Source organism: Drosophila yakuba, chromosome X, assembly GCF_016746365.2.
Source record: "Drosophila yakuba strain Tai18E2 chromosome X, Prin_Dyak_Tai18E2_2.1, whole genome shotgun sequence".
NCBI classification, from domain to species: Eukaryota; Metazoa; Arthropoda; class Insecta; order Diptera; family Drosophilidae; genus Drosophila; species Drosophila yakuba.
The window spans coordinates 182,303-201,051 of NC_052526.2; the positions used below are offsets into that span (position 1 = coordinate 182,303).

General features: G+C 38.0%; 1 protein-coding gene and 1 long non-coding RNA gene across 5 annotated transcripts; one reads left to right on the forward strand and one right to left on the reverse strand.

The window, feature by feature from the left end:
- Window positions 1-123: 123 nt before the first annotated feature.
- LOC6523789 lies at window positions 124-12,297 on the reverse strand. 4 transcript variants are annotated; one of them, XM_002099628.4, is made up of 3 exons: window positions 12,198-12,297; window positions 10,924-11,242; window positions 124-1,200 (listed from the first exon to the last, which is right to left on the reverse strand). In XM_002099628.4, exons 2-3 carry the CDS (start codon window positions 11,153-11,155, stop codon window positions 287-289), a joined length of 1,146 nt encoding a protein of 381 aa, XP_002099664.1. In that variant the 5' UTR covers window positions 11,156-11,242; window positions 12,198-12,297; the 3' UTR covers window positions 124-286. The 4 variants fall into 4 exon arrangements, with proteins under 4 accessions (XP_002099664.1, XP_039230019.1, XP_039230020.1 ...); XM_039374085.2 differs by having other exon boundaries at window positions 12,150-12,292; XM_039374086.2 differs by having other exon boundaries at window positions 10,924-12,288.
- LOC120321496 lies at window positions 6,658-8,072 on the forward strand. Its single transcript, XR_005561132.2, has 2 exons — window positions 6,658-6,973; window positions 7,033-8,072. It is a non-coding gene; the product is annotated as an uncharacterized LOC120321496 (long non-coding RNA).
- Window positions 12,298-18,749: the final 6,452 nt, after the last annotated feature.

Sequence of the window (18,749 nt, forward strand, 5' to 3'; positions counted from 1 at the left end):
AGATATATATATCTATATAATATATATATGCAGTAAACTACAGGCTAATTTTAAAATGTAACAAACAGTGCGAGATTAAAAGCAGACAGACCAAAAAAAAAACAGAAATAAAATATGTACGAGTATATGTTACGGTAAAGTGCTTGCATTTGTTGACATGGAATTTGGGGTGGCTATTACATTTTGTTGTGGCTTGCATTTATCTCGATATATAATAAATAAAACTAACAACGGTAATCGAAAGTTTGGGTGCTTGCTTTTTAGGCTTTTCTTTTAGGTTTGACGCTTAACTCAGAGCTAATAAAGGTTCTATTTCTTGAGGATCCTGGACTTTGGGAGCTGCCTTTTTGCGGTATTTCTTCTGCAGTTTTGTCTTAGACAGTTTCGACTTTATTTTCGAAGAGGTTTTTTCCTCGAATTCGGTCTTTTTCAGCTCTTTTTCCCTGTCTAGCTGCTCCAACTGCTCAAATATGTTTTTGGGATGCGGATGTGAATGCGGTGCAGTGGCATTTTTGGCTGCATAGACCACCACAAATTGCGAAAATGCCGTATCAGCGGGCGTGTTGATATCGGCAAAGTCGCGGAAATTGGCGAACTGCTCCTCTGGATATGTGTACTTCTGGACAAATCCCTCGGATGGACGACCGTGTCCATTGTTGGCGTCTCCATAGATGTAGTCGCTGTTATCTTCGGGGTGATAGGGCATTTCCTCCTCCGGATAGAAGGTTCCACCTCTGAGCACACCAAAATCCCCACTTCCAAGTATACTGGCATCGAAAGTCCGCTGATGTGGTGCTGGCTGTTGTTGTTGGGTTGCCAAGAGTGGAAGGGGCAGGGATAATGGAGTTGTTTCCGATACAGGCGGGCCGTGGCCGAAATAGGGTCTGGAATGGCCCAATGGAGGAGCCTCATGGTAGAATGGTGGATAAAAATTTTGCGCAGCCTGCGTATGGGAATCCCCAACCACTTTTGTATTTGGATTGGCTATGGGTCGGAATGGCTCCTCCCCATCGGCATTTTGTTGAGCCGCGGATTGAAATTTCCTGGGTTGAACTCTAGGATGAATTCTGGTCTGGATTTGTGGCTGAAGTTGCGTTGTGGGCGCCATATGGAAGTGTTGTTCATGCGATTTTAGTACAGTGATTGGCGAAAAATCATTTGGCTCCATCAGCATGTCGCTGTCCTCTTCCGGAAATTCGTCTGAAAAAGTGGCAAGAATCAGTTTGATTTTTTTAGTTTATTTTCGTTTTTGCAATGAGCATACAAACTTCCAAATTTTGATTTCGGACTTTAATGTTTAAAACTAAAATGTTTTGATTTTAGTTTGAAATATTTTTTAAATTTTCGGCCGTATAATCGTACGTACAATTTTGGCTTTTTCTGTTAACATAAAATCTGAAGACATGATGACCCTGATGGCGATAATGATGTCGGTGTAGATGTGTATGGAGATGTCCATGTAGATGGTTTAGTACAATGGGGCATAAGCGTTAAATTGAGCGTGTCGTGCTTACAACAAAAGCCCCGGGTGTGTGCTCACTTTATATATACATATTTTTATGTGTATAACCATATCATTGTGCGATCATCATGACATGAGCAAGTCTATTTAGTCACTTACAACAAAATTGCACATTGCGGTCGTCGTCGTTATTGTTTTTTCCACGGCTCTTCTTTAATTTTTTTTAGTTGTCAGTCTCTCGGTTGTGGCTGATTATATGTACGATTGTATTTGATTGCGTCGTGGGCGTTGGCCGTATAATTAACACATCGTTACTGTTTATGTGTGTGTTGCAATGAGCAACGGAGCGATCGGATGCGTGTCTAAGTGGGCGTAAAATGGCCGCCTTTATGCGTCCACCATAATAAATAATGATCAAAATATATCTTTCACACTATCAATGGTCACTCTTGGTACAGTAAGAATGTCAAGTGACGACGCTAGAAAAGCACTTTTCAGTTAATTTTTACAACCTGTTTGAAATGCTTCGCAAAAAGTCAATACCAATTGGGTATTTAACATGTATGGAACATTGAAACATGAAACTTCTGTGGTCAGGAAACGCATTATAAACGGCAAAGAAAAGATCAATACATAAAGTGAGTTACTACCAATAAATTTTTAATTTAGGGCCTTTCTTGTTTGTATTTTCGCTCTCTCAAAATTTTCCCACGCGCCCCTATTCTTTTTTATCTTCCTCATAATTAAAGTACTCCCCATTCCGCGCAATCGGCTTGCTGGCATCATCTATCCCCTGGATTTCACAAATCGCACTCTCCTGTGGCAACTCATCAGCGGCAGCGTAAGGTTTTCCGGCACTTTGTTGCTACATACAGCGCCGCAAGTGTGTTAACAAAGATGTGACTGTGGCTGTGGCTGTGGGTTGTGATCGTGTCCACCGCTTTAGCTTTAACTCAGCACCTCATAACTTTCCAAATCAAAGGTGCAAAGCGGCAAGTGTCGACACTTTCACAACTGGTTGGATGAAAGTGACTTTTGGAGTGGATTATTTTCCATGGATTTTATGTGCTTGGAGTTGATAAAGTCATAAAGGCATAAATCACTGAAAACTCACTTCTCTGTTCTATTTTCAAAACTACATATTTATAAACATACAACCATATCAGTCCTCATGTAATATTTCACAGTAGGTAATATGGGAATAGTTTACCTTTGGTATTTTCAACAGCAACTAGCTAGAGGGTGCAGGATTTTCACAATGACAGCTGTAACGTCGATTATTTACGAGGTCGTTACAGCAGCTTGCATACTAAACTAAATGTTTGCAATTAGCTGCTTTTTATGTTGCATTTTAATGAGACTTTTGCCTGTGTCTTTATTTCTATTTGCCGTATTATTACTTTTTAGCTTGCCACCTTTTTGTCATGTTGTTCCGCATTGAGGCGAGACAAGCTCGAGGCTGCAAGTCAGCTAGTCACTACACTTGTCTTCATTTGCAATTCGATTGCACTTGACTTGGCCAAAAAGAATCTGGCCAGCTTCGGCATGATGGTTTGTTATGCTACTCGTATAATGATAATGACTCAGCTGCAAGTCGAGGTTTTCCAAGTTTTCGAGCGAAGCCGGCCGGCGATGCAGGCGGTCAATGTCAGTTGTTATTGGGATACAAACTACGATTGGGTGTCTGAGATACTAGAGGAGGTAAAAATTGTACGCTTAAAAAAATATACTCGGACGAGTCAGCGCAAATCGCTTTTCAAGACTAACCACTCAGTCAGCTTATGCCACCTATATATTTTCAACGCTCATATGAATAACAATAATTAATTTCTATGTTCTTGGGCTTTGACGGGCATTGTCACATGTTAAATACTATCAACAAGTGTTCGCATGACTGACTGGAAAAAGATGGAGACGATGTTGGTCCGGACCACAATGTAGGAATAAATAATATCTAAGTCATGGTTTAGGACAGCTGGAGGTGCTTACACTAAAAGTCAAACAGCCAAACTATAAAAAATGCTACTACAACTATAGAAACAAAAGAGACTATGACTTTTAAGCTTTGTTAGTTTCCGATATCAGGGGGTATGTTCAAATGGGCAGACAGATGGCTGGTGCTCCAGATACTTTCTTCTAATAATAATTTCCGAAAAATTCCCCATTCCAAATCGTAAAAATAGAACATCTCTTCCCAGATCACATCTAAAAATATACAAATGATTAGCTTCCGCATGCTTAGGTCAATAATAAATGAAAAGAACAAATTGTTATCATTGAAGAAATATTATTAAAATTTGTTGGGCATGCCGGTTGTACACTTGAACTTTAAAGTTCAAAGCAAGCGGTTGACATTTAACTTGACCAATAAAGGCAGAAGAATTCTGCAGCGCCAAATGTCAGACTCAAAAATAAAAAAACAAATCCAAAAACGAAACAAAAGACTTAAACACGAACGTGCCTCAAATTCAAATTTCTAAGGGGTGGCGCTTGTGTGGGAGTGGCTTATGTATGCCGAGCACACAAGATCAATCGTTTCACATGCAGTTGGCAATTTTTTCATCAACTCGCATTTAACAATTGTCAAAGAACTGAAGTCTTCGAAAAACATTAAGAAAGCTATGCTTCAATATGTCTGGTGTTTTGTTTCCATTTCAGTTTCAGCTCTTGAAACCGAGACTTTAATGGCTAAGAAGAGCCGTAATTGCTCCGCCTGATAAATGAGTTTGCACCAATTTGAATAAAGCGCTCTAACTTCAGCATTGGAGCTAATTTCTACACAACACACGTTGTTCGGCAATTAGCCGTATTTTAGCCATGAGCCAAGTCAATTTTGTTTCGCTCTCGGTTTCGGTTTCGGTTTTAAGTTTCAGTTCACTTTTATTCAGCTTAGGTCTTAAGTCTTTTGAGACTCTGAGTTACAGATATGTGCCTGGCACGCCAACATGATCGCCATTAGCTTTAGGCTTTGCCTAAATACCAACTTTATGCACACAGGAAAAAATGCAAATGTTAGATGCGATGCGCGAATTGTTTTGACAACAAATTTTTACCGAAAAAGGCAATTCATGAAATCTTAAATTGCTAAAATCACAAGCTTACTATATTATGCTAATACTTAGTTTTAAAGATAATGTTGACTGCACTTGGTTCTAGATAAAATAACATGCAAACCAACATGACAAAAGGTCCTACCAATTTCTGTCTATAATTTGGTAGGTGCATTCCGAGTCCAGAGCTTAAAATAAATCTTCCACACATCAGTGTACATCCCCGTGGTTTACTTATCTAATAAATAACATCCATTAAGAGTATATTCCCTAAACGTGTTTGTATGTTTTTAAAAACTCCATGTGTTGTTTCATGTATTCATTATAATTCTTAAAGCAACTACATCTTTAGGGGCAAGGTAAACCTAAACTGTACCTTTGTTTCAGAAACCATTCATGAAATAATCTTTGCCCCCATCCCTCTTCCCCCCTCGAAGACTTTCAGTCCCCGCATCCTCATTAACCGCTCGACTAATTGTGTGTTATCATTAAGTTTTATTTTGGCCCCGGCATTGTCATTGAAGTGATTCATTAAGCTGCAGTTTTACGCTAAGCCGAGTTTAGCTCGTAATTGGAGCCAGGCCGAATTTTCCCCACCCGGGGGCCATATTTCCGGCTTACTCAGGGCTATTGTCTTAATGGCTTACAAAGCGTAAAGTATTGTAAAGCGTGAGGGAAGGGGGACTGGTTTACACCCCAGGCTGGGAATATTACATGGGATTGGGAAGTGACCGTGGAACCTGTTCTATTTTGTCCGTAGCTAAATTTGCCAGCAAACATTTTCTCTCAAAGATTTCCAACTCTTTGCCTTACAATATCGATCGACCTATCGGAGCGATCGACTAATTGAACATGACATTTTTCAATTCCAAAAACAACAATTACCTAATGCCTGACCTTAGGTTGCTGTAAAAATGGCATTATTAGCGGAGCAGAGATGTTTGTCTACATGATGAGCACCAATGTCAAACCCAAGCCAAGAATAACAATGGCAGCACATACACGTTTGTGTAGTTAAATGTCAACCACTTGGCTATTAAATCTGAAGTCAGTATCTGAAATAAGTATGATTTGTGGAGCCTTTTCACGGACAACACAAATGCCATCAAAATGTATCTGTATCTAAGAGACAGTAAGATTTGTTTACAGCCGAAAGGGTATTCGATGTCTGGGCTAACAGCTCTAATCCTTGAGGAACGAGAGTAAAATGTATTAAACCAGCTTATCCATGGTGTGGTCCTCAATTGTGTATATTCGTTACCAATAATAATCTAAGGAAACTACCCGCTAGTATCTTAATCAGCTAGTTGACGGTGACGGTTCTTTTAATTGATTTTAATGCTTGAAACAGTAAATAGTATAAGATATACAAAAATATACACCTTTTCAGCTTAGCTAGCAGAAATAAAATAGTTTATGCTCGGACCCCACTGATTCCTTCTCCTAAACATTCAAATTATGTTAGTTCGGAAAGATCATGCTCTTGAGGGCCAAAGACACAGCGGAGCTCTCTCGTTGTTCGCAGAGTAATTAAATACAGAAGGTTAGTTGAGTAAAGACTTTATTGAGGCACATCTTAGTTTTACATAGACGATTGTAGCGCCAAGGGCTACGATAGCGAAATCGTCGCACGGGGCTTGTTAGTCAAAAATTCGTTGCATTGCTTAGTGTCTAAGATATACAGAATTAACATTTATGTCATTGTTTCTTCTACACAGAGCAATTCAGTTGTGGGGCTAATGTAATGCTGTTTAAAATATTACCCCTTTAAACTTTTAAAATCATATTCTTACTCGGAATTTATAAATTTTCCGATTTGCATGCTAGTGCATTCTGTGCAATAAATCACTCTGACTGGCTAGAACATTGCCAGGTTTTATTGAAATCTTTTTTGTCGTACACCCGCTAACGTTTTCCCTATGAAAACTTCATGATCACATCATGCAGAATGAGTAGATATAATTATATATAATGCTAACTGGCCAAGGACAGGCGGCTAGTTAGTTGCGTTTTGTTTCTGAGGTCTCTCGCATTTTCCATAATTTGTTTTGCCGACTGCCGCCCTCAATGATTGACTAGCCGACTGACTACTGACTACCTGACTGACTGACAATGCATGCCTCACTGATCAGTGTGCAGTGGGTGACCGATTCTTGGGGCATTGAATCTCATGGGTGCCCAGGCATTGTATTAATTTGCTCGTAGACATATGTATTCTTGTACTGCAGAGACTGAGAAGCGCATTCATGCAGTTCTCGCCGCTTGTGCAATGGTTTGAGCTACACCTTCGAGTAGTTGCTGGCAGTCAAACTTCGCCTTTTTCTTTATTTCGAGATTCACGTCCGAGAAATCTAGTGGGCGCGCTTCTTTGTCTAGTGAATCTACTCGGCAATGGTATCGAAATCCCTACGATTGCATGTGCCAGCCAATTAAATGCTTAAATACGTTTGGATGAATACAGGTAAAATATGCCGTGTTACATAATCTCATGTGATCTGAAGTTTATATATTCCTAATCAGGACCACTAGTCGATTCCATCTGGCCATGTCCGGCTGTCTATCCGTCTGTCCGTATGAACGGGCAGAACCATTTAAGCTAGAAGGTTAAGCTAGTTTTAAATTATAGTATTCTCCGAAACCAAGTAAAAACAAGAAAGGAAGCTAGCTTCGGCAACCTGAGCAGATATGTATGCCAAATTATAGCGATTCAGCCATTGATACTGATCGCATGTTTCTTCTTTACTGCATTGCAAAGTTTAACTGAAGTCATGATACTCTCTGAATGCAACACACACAAACATTACAATGAATTCGAAATTCATACTGCGCAAAATCCAGAATTGACTACCCATGCTAAGTAAATTCTAAAATCCAACCAATCCTTGAAAAACCCCAATTTTTTCGCATTTGTCTTACGCTCAGAACGTCGAGTGAATTGAAATGAAGTCGAATCAAACGAAATAAAATGAATTTTAATGGTATTTTACGCACAAGTATATACTCGTATATTTCTTTTGGCACTTTGTGTGGCTGAATGGTTAATTAGGTTGCAATTGCATACTTGGCGCATGCTTGATGTGAGCGTTTGGGCATTGAGCATTGGAAGCTCACTGGCTGAGTCAGCAAACGTTGCCGTACGGCAAACACGTTTTCAGATCAAAACTGGCAGGAACTATAGACCATGACACGTACACCGGACAAGTAGACAACGGACAGTTTTTCCCATGAGCAACTAGCGATTTCGCACCATTCATTTTGGTTTTGTTACTTGGGCAAACAAGGTGAAGGTTGAGGGACATAAAAATGTCCACAAAAGGATGACAATGACAGAGAAAAGAGAGCTTATACTCGTACACTTCTGCCTTTAGATATAGATGATGTCGGGTTCGGGTGATATTACACTTTACATTTATACTACATACATATATATGTATGTATTTATTGGCCAAACCCTCCGAATTGTTACTTTAGGAGAGCAAACGAAACCACAATGATTGCTGTTCACTTAAAAAAGTTGGCTCATCCTCAGACGTCAAATACAAAATCAACTGCAAAACTGATTTGATTTTCTGATTGATTTTCTGTCGGTTTTGTTATGAGTGGGGGGAGGCGATTATTTCAACACTACCCACAAACCGGTCATTATGTTCATAACGCAATTTGCATTCACCTTTCCAAAAGCTGCGTATATTATGTTTGTTGTCTCTACTATTTTTTTGTTTTTTGGCTTTCGGGAAATGGAACTTTGCTGTGATTTGATTGATTGCAATAGCCAGCAGTGCGTGTCGAAAATGGCCAAAATGCTCAAAACGACGTTCAAAATATTATCCTATGGGCCAACGAACCGAGCAATTACGTTATATTCGTTTATTTTGTGTTATTTTCCCTGCGAAAGCAAAGAAGACATCATTAAGTTTGAATAAGTCGATTGCCACACCATTTTTTTTTAACGAATTGCGCCAAATACCTTCGACACACAAAGGCACGAAAAAAAAACTCAAGTTTACCGCTTGGAGCTCGAAAATCGCATTCGAAATGTTAGGACATAGAGCGAAAGCCGCAGCACGCAATTTATCAGCCCAGAGAATGTTTTTTAAATGAAAAGGGTATCAACCGAAACGGAGTTACTTTTGATGTATAATTTATGTGTTGAAAGCTGCTAAACTTTGCATACTATTTAGAAGAAATATCCACAATTGATTTAATAACTAACTTAATTCCTTGAACAAAAAAAAGAGATATCCACAATATCCATAATTCTTTGAAAAAAAAAATATCCACAATTGATTTAATAACTAACTTAATGTCATATGTTCGTCTAAATGCTTGATGTGGCATTTGTATCCGCGTTTTATTTACTTTTTAGCCCGGACTATTGTATTGGCTGCGATTGCTTTCATTCATTGGCCAATAAACTCGACTCTCAATCACAGTGCTCCGAAAATGAGTGTAATTTTAATTCAGTGAAGCTGTGTTCATTCAATCAGGTCGCGCAATTTAAAGGTTAAGACACCATTTAAATTAAACACAATTCTCAGACTCCACAAGGACAATTTTGTTGTGTATTTGGGTGGTTTAAAAAAAGCTGGTAAATGGAAATGAAACTCACTAATCGATCAAGAAATCTATCTAAGGAAGTCCTATTAAAATAATAACATTTTTAAAATATTTGGTTTGGAGGTGTGACCACGTTCTAAACTTCTAAGTCTCAACTTTCTAGCTTTTGTTCTTTCCGAGATCACGATGCTCATACCGACTTGGCTAATAAGCCAGACAAGAGTATGTATACATAAAAATGAATTATAACTATAAATAAAATAACATTTTGTGGCAGTTGAATATTTTAACCAGCAAAGGAAGTTCTCAGTTCACTCAAAAAGTTGCATTCAGTTTCAGTCTGTAATATAAACCTTTTGGTCGTCTGTTATTACGATATAATCAAAAATTTTTTATTCGGTTTATTTTTTTCTCATTTTTTGAAGGGTTTTTACTTATTATTTCGCATACTTAATATTGTTATCATAAGAGCGGCGCTCATTAAATTTTATTCATTGTTCAAATGAATGGAAATTATGGTTTGCTTCAGTTGCAATTTAACGCCTAGTTTTCTCAGATTCAATGTGATCATTATATGCTTGAGGGTTGAGATCTGTGGCCTAAATTGGGGGCGTCATCATCAGTGCGCCGATTGTTCAGATCTGTCCGCTCTTATAAACTTTTTTGTTTTTTGACCAGCCGTATACCCATGGCTTGGGAAATTGTCACAAGGTAGCTGCGGTTGTGATGTAATCTGTGGTTTTTGAATTCGGCCTATTCAGTTTCTAAATATAGAGACTCACACGCAGCAGTCTCAAAGGAGATATGTATATGTACTTTTATATGGATATAATACATATAGTTTCTGATTGTTGTATTAAAATAACGATCAGGACTTTGAGCAAAGATATGAAATAGGACATTATTTATTACAGCTTGGCCTTAATAAAGACATTTCCCAGGGGAAATAATTTCGGTTTCGAGTGGAGGAAAACGGTACATGATAAAGGAAAGTTTGTCCGGGAAATAAAGAGAGGCTCAACGGAAAATATAGTTCGCAAAAAGGCAGATAATAGGAGAAAATTAGCCCAGCATACGGAACCACGAGGAAAATTAGGTCTGCGGTACTCGTTTTCCCTTTTTTCTGCTTTTCCCCGTTTTTCTACTTTTGCTTATACTCCCTTCAGTAGTTGGAGAAAATGTGGTAAGAGCAGCGCGAGATGTCTGGGAAAATGTACCTGGCATTGTTTTCGGTGGCATCTTTTTCCCATCTTCAATTCCCCTGATAACCTATTTTTGATGTATTTTTTATTACATCGTGTTTCTGCTGACTATTTGTTTGACTTCCTTTTCGCCCTTTTGTTGTGTGGCTTGCTCAACTGCAACCGGAAAATTAGCAACTCCAACTGAGATTTCTACATATTAATTGACCCAAAACCGAAATGATTGATACAATTTGTAATAACTTTTGGCGAAATAGGACACTTGGGTTATACTTAGCCTTGGAAAATGTAAACTTAGTCCGATTCTTTTTTGGTGTAACCCGAGTGTAATTTATTTTTAATTTGTATGATTATATGTTATAGGTTAGGTGAGGTGTATGCGTGGTTTTGGTGGTATCCCAATGTTATGTCTCTACTTAAACGAAAATCAAAACAAAGGCTGGCTAAGTGAAAGCGCTGCTGCCACAAATCAAAGACTCCAGCTGCTTCAGTGGTAGCTGCTCAACTTGATCACAAGACGAGAGGCTATGGCCAATGGCCGCTGGTTGATGACTTCAAGTCTCATAATTCTCGGGGCAGTTAACAGTTTCACTTTCACAGCAGCAAATTAAGCCACAGATACAAACAGATACACAGATACTTTATAACATACCATTTTTTTTATGGATAGCTTCCTGATCCGGTGCTTTGGCCGTGGTTACAGATGCAATGAAGATTACTATCAGACAGCCGCAGATAACTAAGTTATTTGATGAAAGTGCTCTGCTGATGGTTGGGTTTGGTGAATCTGCTGATTTTCTCGATGTGTTTCCCCATAACGTTAATATTTTTTTTTGTCTGCTGCTCCGCCATATGTGGCTGCTTAATTTCCTCGACATTGTCATATTTTATCTTTTGTCTTCTTGGTGCGTTTTACAAAAGCAAGTATGTTATTAGGAATTACCTTTCTATCAGTAAATTCGTCGCCGAAGCTGCAAAACAACAACACTAGCAATGAAAACTGCAAAGTGAAACTTCACTTTCGGACTTTGAGTGGAAACTAAGATCAGGCTTAAGATTTGTTTTGTTTTCTTTTCGGTTCAAAAGCAAGTCTGGCTCACAGAAAAAGACTAACATATACCTATCCAAAGCCTCACACAAAGAAAGACTTTTCCATTTCGCTCAATATTTTACCTCTTAAATGTAATTACAAAAAGCAATAATAACTTTGATTACCAAATAATTCGTTTTTCACTAAAATAAAAGTATTATTATTAACTTGCGACTGTTGTGTTTAAGCCAAAGAAGCTTATTTTGTTGCCGTTCCTGCTGCCTTGTTTATTTGGTTTAGCATTTATTTGCTCTTATCGGTTCGCATAAAGTCATGAGCATAAAAATGATTTTGTTAGGTAGCAGCAACTGCAATAAGTAAAATTTTGAGTGCAGGATAGCTGTGCAGTTTCTGCTTTTGCTGCCACATGCAACGCAAAACAAAAATTAAAAAAGAAAAAACACTTTTGCAACAATTTTTTCCGACCAGTTTGGCCAAAGGTGTTGTTTTCGTTATTATTATTGTGATCGCAACTGCTATTGTAGTTGTGCAGGAAACTATTAGCGCGGAACCGCCAAATAACGAAATTATTTAATTCGATTATTTGTAATTAATTTGCATTTCGTTACAGTTTTGAGTAATAATTATTATCATGCACTCCCTTTGTAAATGCGGAAATGGATGGCGCCCCATTAAGCATTAGGCACTTGAACAAAAACAATGGAAAAACCACTACACACACACAAATGAAAATAAATGCGATGAGTTAAGTTAGTGTGGCCATGTATTTTGTACTTTTCTTGGTATTATGGTAAACATCTAAACACCTATAAAGAACAATCACACACATTCTTTTTGGGGGGTGACGGGGCTGGAAAGTGGGGTACAAAACGCACTTTGTCAATTGGCGGTTTAAATCGCGCTGGCGGCCAAGTAACGCGACGTGTGCCAAGCGGTTCCAGCGAACGCCATCAACGGTCTGAGCGGCGCCTGCGCAGCCGTAAACTTTTAAGCTGTCGTGCTCAAAAGTAAAGAGTGGTAGAGTAAAGAGTTGGTACTCAGAGAGACCGAGAGAGAGAGACCGAGAGAGAGAGAGAGAATGAGAGAGAGAGAGAGAGAGAGAGAGAGACATTGGTTTTCAGGAGCAACGAGGTACTAGTAGCTTTCGATCAGCTGAGCTGTTTGGCATTATGTTACGCTCGCCACTTGTAAGGCGATGGGGTATGCTAGCTAAGCTGTAAGTTGTGAGGCAGGTAGAAGAAAGCTTTTTCGACGGCATAAAGTACAAGGCATGGTAAAATATTTTAAATCGTTCATACAAATTAAAAGTCGCGTTCTTAGGGAAGTATGACAGAGATGTCATTGTAAACCCAACTAAATAACTAACTTCTTCCGCATATATTTATAATTCAATCGTCCAGTAACGGGTATCTGGTAGTCGACGTACTCAACGCTTGACGTTCTTATTTTCGTTTGTCAAGCTGCGTACCCCCTCACAAACCGGTAAATATTGTACAACTGTTTTGCCTGCCGTTTGCGGCTACCGCTCTTGAATGGCTCAACGAACAATAGACCAGCACGTGATCTAGGCGGCTACGCTCCTCTGGGTCTTTTCATGTCGTTGATCGTTGGCCTAAATCATACTGGTCCTGTATATTAATAATCTTAACATTTGTGCAAAACAAACATACGATAAAAATCAAATACGGCAAAGGGCACGCTAAAAGGGCTGCAAAAACTATTGCACAAGATAATGCTCAAACATAGCTCGAAATCGGTGGCCATAACGAGATGGAGTCGGTTAATTCATCCAAGTGGCCAGATGTGCCATTGAATGCGCTGAGGTCACAAAATTATTGTTTTTGGCAAGCCGATTGCAAACTCCGTATTCGACATACTTTTTCTATTGCCATCAAACTTGAATCAGGTCGCCTGCCAGGTTATGTTGTATACGACAATAATCCTGAGATTTTTGTATTATTTAAGAAATGCATTACATCTTGCAGATTTAAAATTTAAAGTGTTATGCCTTTAAATAGGTGGACCTGACTCGAATGTCAAAGAAATTGGCTCGTTTGGTTGTACGTTAGTTACGCATTTAAATGGGAGTCTTACACGCCAATATACTTGCGTGGACTTGAATTCTATACGCTTTTACTCTACGAGTGAGGGTATTTATAACAATACCACTTAGATGGCGCTCATAAAAATTAGCTTTGCTCGTTTTATTACTTGACTATTGCAGACGAGGAAGTCTTATTCTTACACTTGTCCTCTTTTGTTTTGGCTTAGTTTTAAAAATTAAAAATTTATGTGCTATCAATGCCAATTTGCCAATTTGCCAATTTGTCATGGCTTTTCACCACCAATAAAGTTCCACTTTTCCTGCTCTCACGAATATTTATATTTGTACAATTACGGGGGAATGGGTTTTATTTGTTGATTATTTATACATACTTCCCAACGAGAAGGCGATTTCTCTTCCGCTAAGGCTCCGTAGTCTTGCAGCTGCGAGGCTTACCTTTTAGCGCTAATAGTAAGACGTTTTTAGGAGGGGACAACCAGGGCGTACCTCGCAATTCAGGCTTAAAAGCAATTACGCACTCTTTGCAGTTGTCGCCGATGTCGATGTCTCAGTTTGTGTCTGCATTTTCAGACGGAGTTGGTCTGCACCATCGACTTCCTGCTTGAGGCGCAGCAAATGTGTTTCCCCTTTATCTCACGATGCCTCTTATATATATTTTTTTTCATTTTCGGTCTGTCATTAAAGATAGTTTTCTCTTCTGGCACACATTTTTTCGAGAGCTGCGAATTTACAGACAAGTTTTTGAAAATCCAGTTACAATTCTCTTCCTGTAGGACATGAACATGGGTTGACATAAATCGGTGTATCTCGTGTCTGGCGTTTTAAATCAAATCGCAATAGAAACTTTGGGATTTAAAAGTCTTTATCACAGCCCTTAGTTTAGTCTATCTGGTTTTGTCTGCCTGCACTTTTGAAAACGGAATTAATTGATTAGTAGGTTCCCATTGTTTGTAAGATACCTATAACGAATCTTATATACCCCTTTTACTCTTCGCGTAGTTGGTATAATTAATAATTTATAAAGAAAATAAAAACTAAACCTAGCAAGCGCGAATTCTTATTTGTATTTTTTCGTTTGTCAACACTTGACCAGGGCTTCAAAAAATAAAACAAGTATACGTTAGTTCCAAAAGTTGCACAAAAAGTTACTGTGGCGCCATCTTTTTTGTCTTATTTGAGCATTGAACTAATTCTTAGCGAAGACACAAACCGAAAAAGCCATTACCGTGTGTTAGTACCAAGTTACGCAGCTCCAAATGTAAAACCTTAAATACATTGTAACTGAAAATAAAAGTCTTAACGTTACTTTTGAAAAGTTATGGGAGTGTTTATGCGAAATACGAATTTAGAAATTTGTTTAACAAATGTTGGTTATAAAATTGCACTTAGTTTGTTTTATTTGCTTATTTCAATTTTACAAAGAGTAAGGAACGTTTTATAACCTTCAGTCAGCAGAGAATTTCTGGTTTTCTTTTGATTGGACCTGTGATATTTAAACCCGCAATGACCTCTCGTAACTATTTAATGAGCATGTAATTTTTACTTTATTCAATTAAATACTAAAATTAGACTAATGACTGTCACGCCTACACTGCATCATTTGTCTCGGCCTCGCCCACTCCAACACCCACAATTAAGCGAAAGGTTGTCACACCCAAAATTGTAATGAATTATTTCATTTTTTAAAAGTACTACAAGTTGAGTTTCGGGCATTTGATAGGCGAGGAACTCCCTTGTTCTATTCACGATTTTGCTTACAAGTTTTGTATTAAAGAAGTGCCAAGTGGCGATTTTAAGGAAAACACACTTTTCTCAGGTGGATTAATTGAGGATGAGAGTAGTCTTGACTTTCGGGCCCGGTCTTTGGTATTTAACTGATTTCTTCGGGGAAATGAAAGCATCGCAAGACCATAAATGACTATCTGGAAATCCAACAGTTTGCTAGCAGTGTTAATTGGTGATGATTATATGTATATTATGTATACCCATCATATGTACTATTTTGCTGGTTATGCGATACTAGGTTATAATGCCGATGCCAAAACGCTTACAGTTTTTGTCGGTTTTATCGGTGCATCAATTTTGGTTTTAATCAAAAAATATCTGAATGAAAACGACACTATTGCTGTGTCTATGCGATGCACTTTACACACACTTTGTTTTATGGAAACTAATTAATATGGACTAATTCGCGTAAGCAATAATCTAACACACGAAAGTTGACTACAAATTCAGATAGAATACCTGAAAAGGTGAGTCGCAGCTCTGGTAATTTCAAAGATTTCAAGGCATGTGCTGGTTTAGACAAGTGGATCACGAACACAAACTCGATCAATCGCACGATCGGAACCGCTTCAACATCGCTTCCAATCCACGTCAAAGCTTACTCATAGGACATTCTTGAAACTCCCTTAGAAATTACAGTCACAATACCGGATTTGATATGAAGCACGAATTAAATCGAGTTCAACTAGTTAGTTAGCATTTAAAGTCGTCTTTGGGCTTGAGGCTTAACCTTGAACGCTTTTGCGCTCTTGCCGGTGATTAAGTTTGGCAATAAAAAATAGACCAAGTTTACTGCCACGCAAATTAGCAAAATATTAAATAAAATTGTGAGATGCTTCACTCACCGCAATAATGTTAACGTGGTAAATGTCACCAAAAGACACATCGAGAAAGGTAAACAAAAATGCAAAAAAAAAAACGAAAAAAATAGACAGAAAGGGGAACAGAAAAATGTTGTTCACCTTTCAGTTGGGACTGCCTGTCACTTACAGCCTAAGTTGTTACATGTTCATCTGACCGCACCAGACGAAGACAGCCAAGGCCGCACAAAGAGTTGCAAGGCGTTTTTAAACTTATTTAAGAAATTGGTAAATTAAATAAAAGCCTAATTAAAAGAAAGTAACTAAATAAATTCGTTTGCCATAGAACACACCATTGTAACACATACAAACAAAAAGATGCAGTACAATATAATCCACAAATGTACCCTATTTTAATGTAAAAACTTTCATTTTATGAACATATTACTTGAAAACGCTTGACATAGTATTTCGTCCCTGGCTGTCGGCTGTAGACACATTTGTATGCAAATGCCAAACGGTGGTTCGTCTTGTTTTTTTCCAGGTTTATTTGTTTATGTTTTTATTAAATTTTTTATTATATTTTATTTCATTTTTTTGAGTCTTGGGTTTGAGTTTTGGTTTAAGTTTCTCGAGATATAAACTCCAGTCCCTCTCGTTGACTTCTCCGGTCTGCCACGATCCCTTTGCCAGTTGATTACTGAATCGATTTATTGCCAATTTATGTAACTCTCGGGCAGCGTTTCCAGTTCGATCTCTGTCTCTACTTTGATCTCAACACTCGCGTTGCGTCGTGACTCAATTTCAAAATAAACTGTTTAAAATTAAACAAATTTTCGTAATAAACTAAAGCTTTAGAGCAGCAAATGCAGCCCAGCCAAAAAGCGAGATCAAAAGCACATTAAAGTGGGTCACAAAATGAATACAACAAAATGAAGTAAAAATTAATACTTTATAACTGTAGGCAAGTCATAAGTAATTAAATTAACAACGTTCGATTTGGAGTTTTTACGCTCATTACTGTGTTATGACTGATATGTGATTTATGGTTGATTGAAAAATTGAAGACTAAATGTAAAAAGATCAAGATACATATAGCTTCAAAAATGCAATTGAAGTAAACACAGATGTACTTTTGCAAATTTCTGGTGCAGTATAAAAATAATCAATGAAAGTGATATACATTTTTTGAAAAACATTCTTGGTGGATTTTATTCACCGAATCAAACCTAGCCTTGAAATTACACATTATTAAATAGTGCCGCCGTTGACCTTTATGCATGTTCAACTTAATTTCCATATCTCCACGAACGAGGAAATCTCACAAACTTACTCAGATATATTTCAACCAGAAACTACTTGAAGGTCGTCAAAACTAAATACTTATTTTGATGTTCGATGAAAAAATGTTGTCCAAGTGATTCATTTATTGGCAGCCTACGTAAAACCCATTACTTGGTCCCACAACGTCGTCTTGGTTATTAAAATGTTTCTCATAACTGTCTGGAAAGGCCATAAAGAATCGAGGTACATTGAACTCCCGGAACACTCCCATATAGTTGGGCAACCAAAAAGAAAAATCGAGGGGTTAGTTGACAAAAATATAGTGTTATTAAATTTAAGATGAAAGATCAACCCGACACCTACAAAAAAAAGAAGAAGTAATCCAAAGTTCTGTGTGATCGATCACAAGAGATTTGTCCAGAGTTATAGCATCTGGGGATTCTACGTGTTTAGACTTCGTAAGTGGTTTCCACAGGGAGAAGTTTGTTTATAAGCATTCAGGTATTTTTGGATTACTCTGCGGGTCGAGTCCACACCGTTTCCCTCTCCTCGTCCTGCAGTACCACCACCTCAATCCACCAGTATTAAACTTCTCTCTCCCCTTATAACACACACAGCTCTTGCATAATAATTGACAGTTATAAATTTTACTTGACTTAACATGCGCGGCCAGGTTCAAAATAAAAAAAGAAAAAATGGGAAAACCAAGTCCATAAACAGTCAGGAAAGTATGCGTAGCAAGACAAAGCAATCAAATCCAATATGTAAAAAATTACCGCGAATCCTCTAATTAAAAGTAATGAGTTTCGATGTTATTGCGGAAGTTCAAGCAGCAATTTTTAAGTACATCTGTGTGATTAGTTAAAAGAATATTTTAATTTCAAGAAAAATGAACAAAATATAGAGATTGAATCTTTACGATTGTTTTTTGTGTAGTGTCTTGAGCGGTACCTAATTATTTTTGGCTTTTGTCCAGTTTTCCGGTCAGTTATCGCCCTCTACTCTCTTTAAAGTTCACGTAACTCTTATCGGCAGAGAGAGAGACGACAAGTGAGGGAGAAAAAGAGCCGGGTAATGGCTGGGCCTACGTGTTGTCTTGTTGTCTTGTTGCCAGTGTTGTCTTTTTTTTACATTTTTTTGAGTGGATTGGGGATTGGAGATCTCGGCGACGCCAACGGTTGCAGACCGCATTAACATTCCAAGTTGGCCACTCCTGTTTTTGTACATCTGTATGCAGATATGACACACGTACACACACATACACACAATACACATATATATGCAAATGTGTGTACAAATAAACTTGTATACATACGCTCTCATGAACACTTGAAATGTTGGATAACAGTTGTTTCTTTTCTTTTTTTCCACCTTTGGTGCACTGGTTTTTATTACAGTTTTATGAGCTTTTACACTACATAAAAAAGTGGGTACCCGAAGTGATTTTATCTTCTTGCTGTGTTCCTTTGAAATGATACCGGATGTTGGTATTT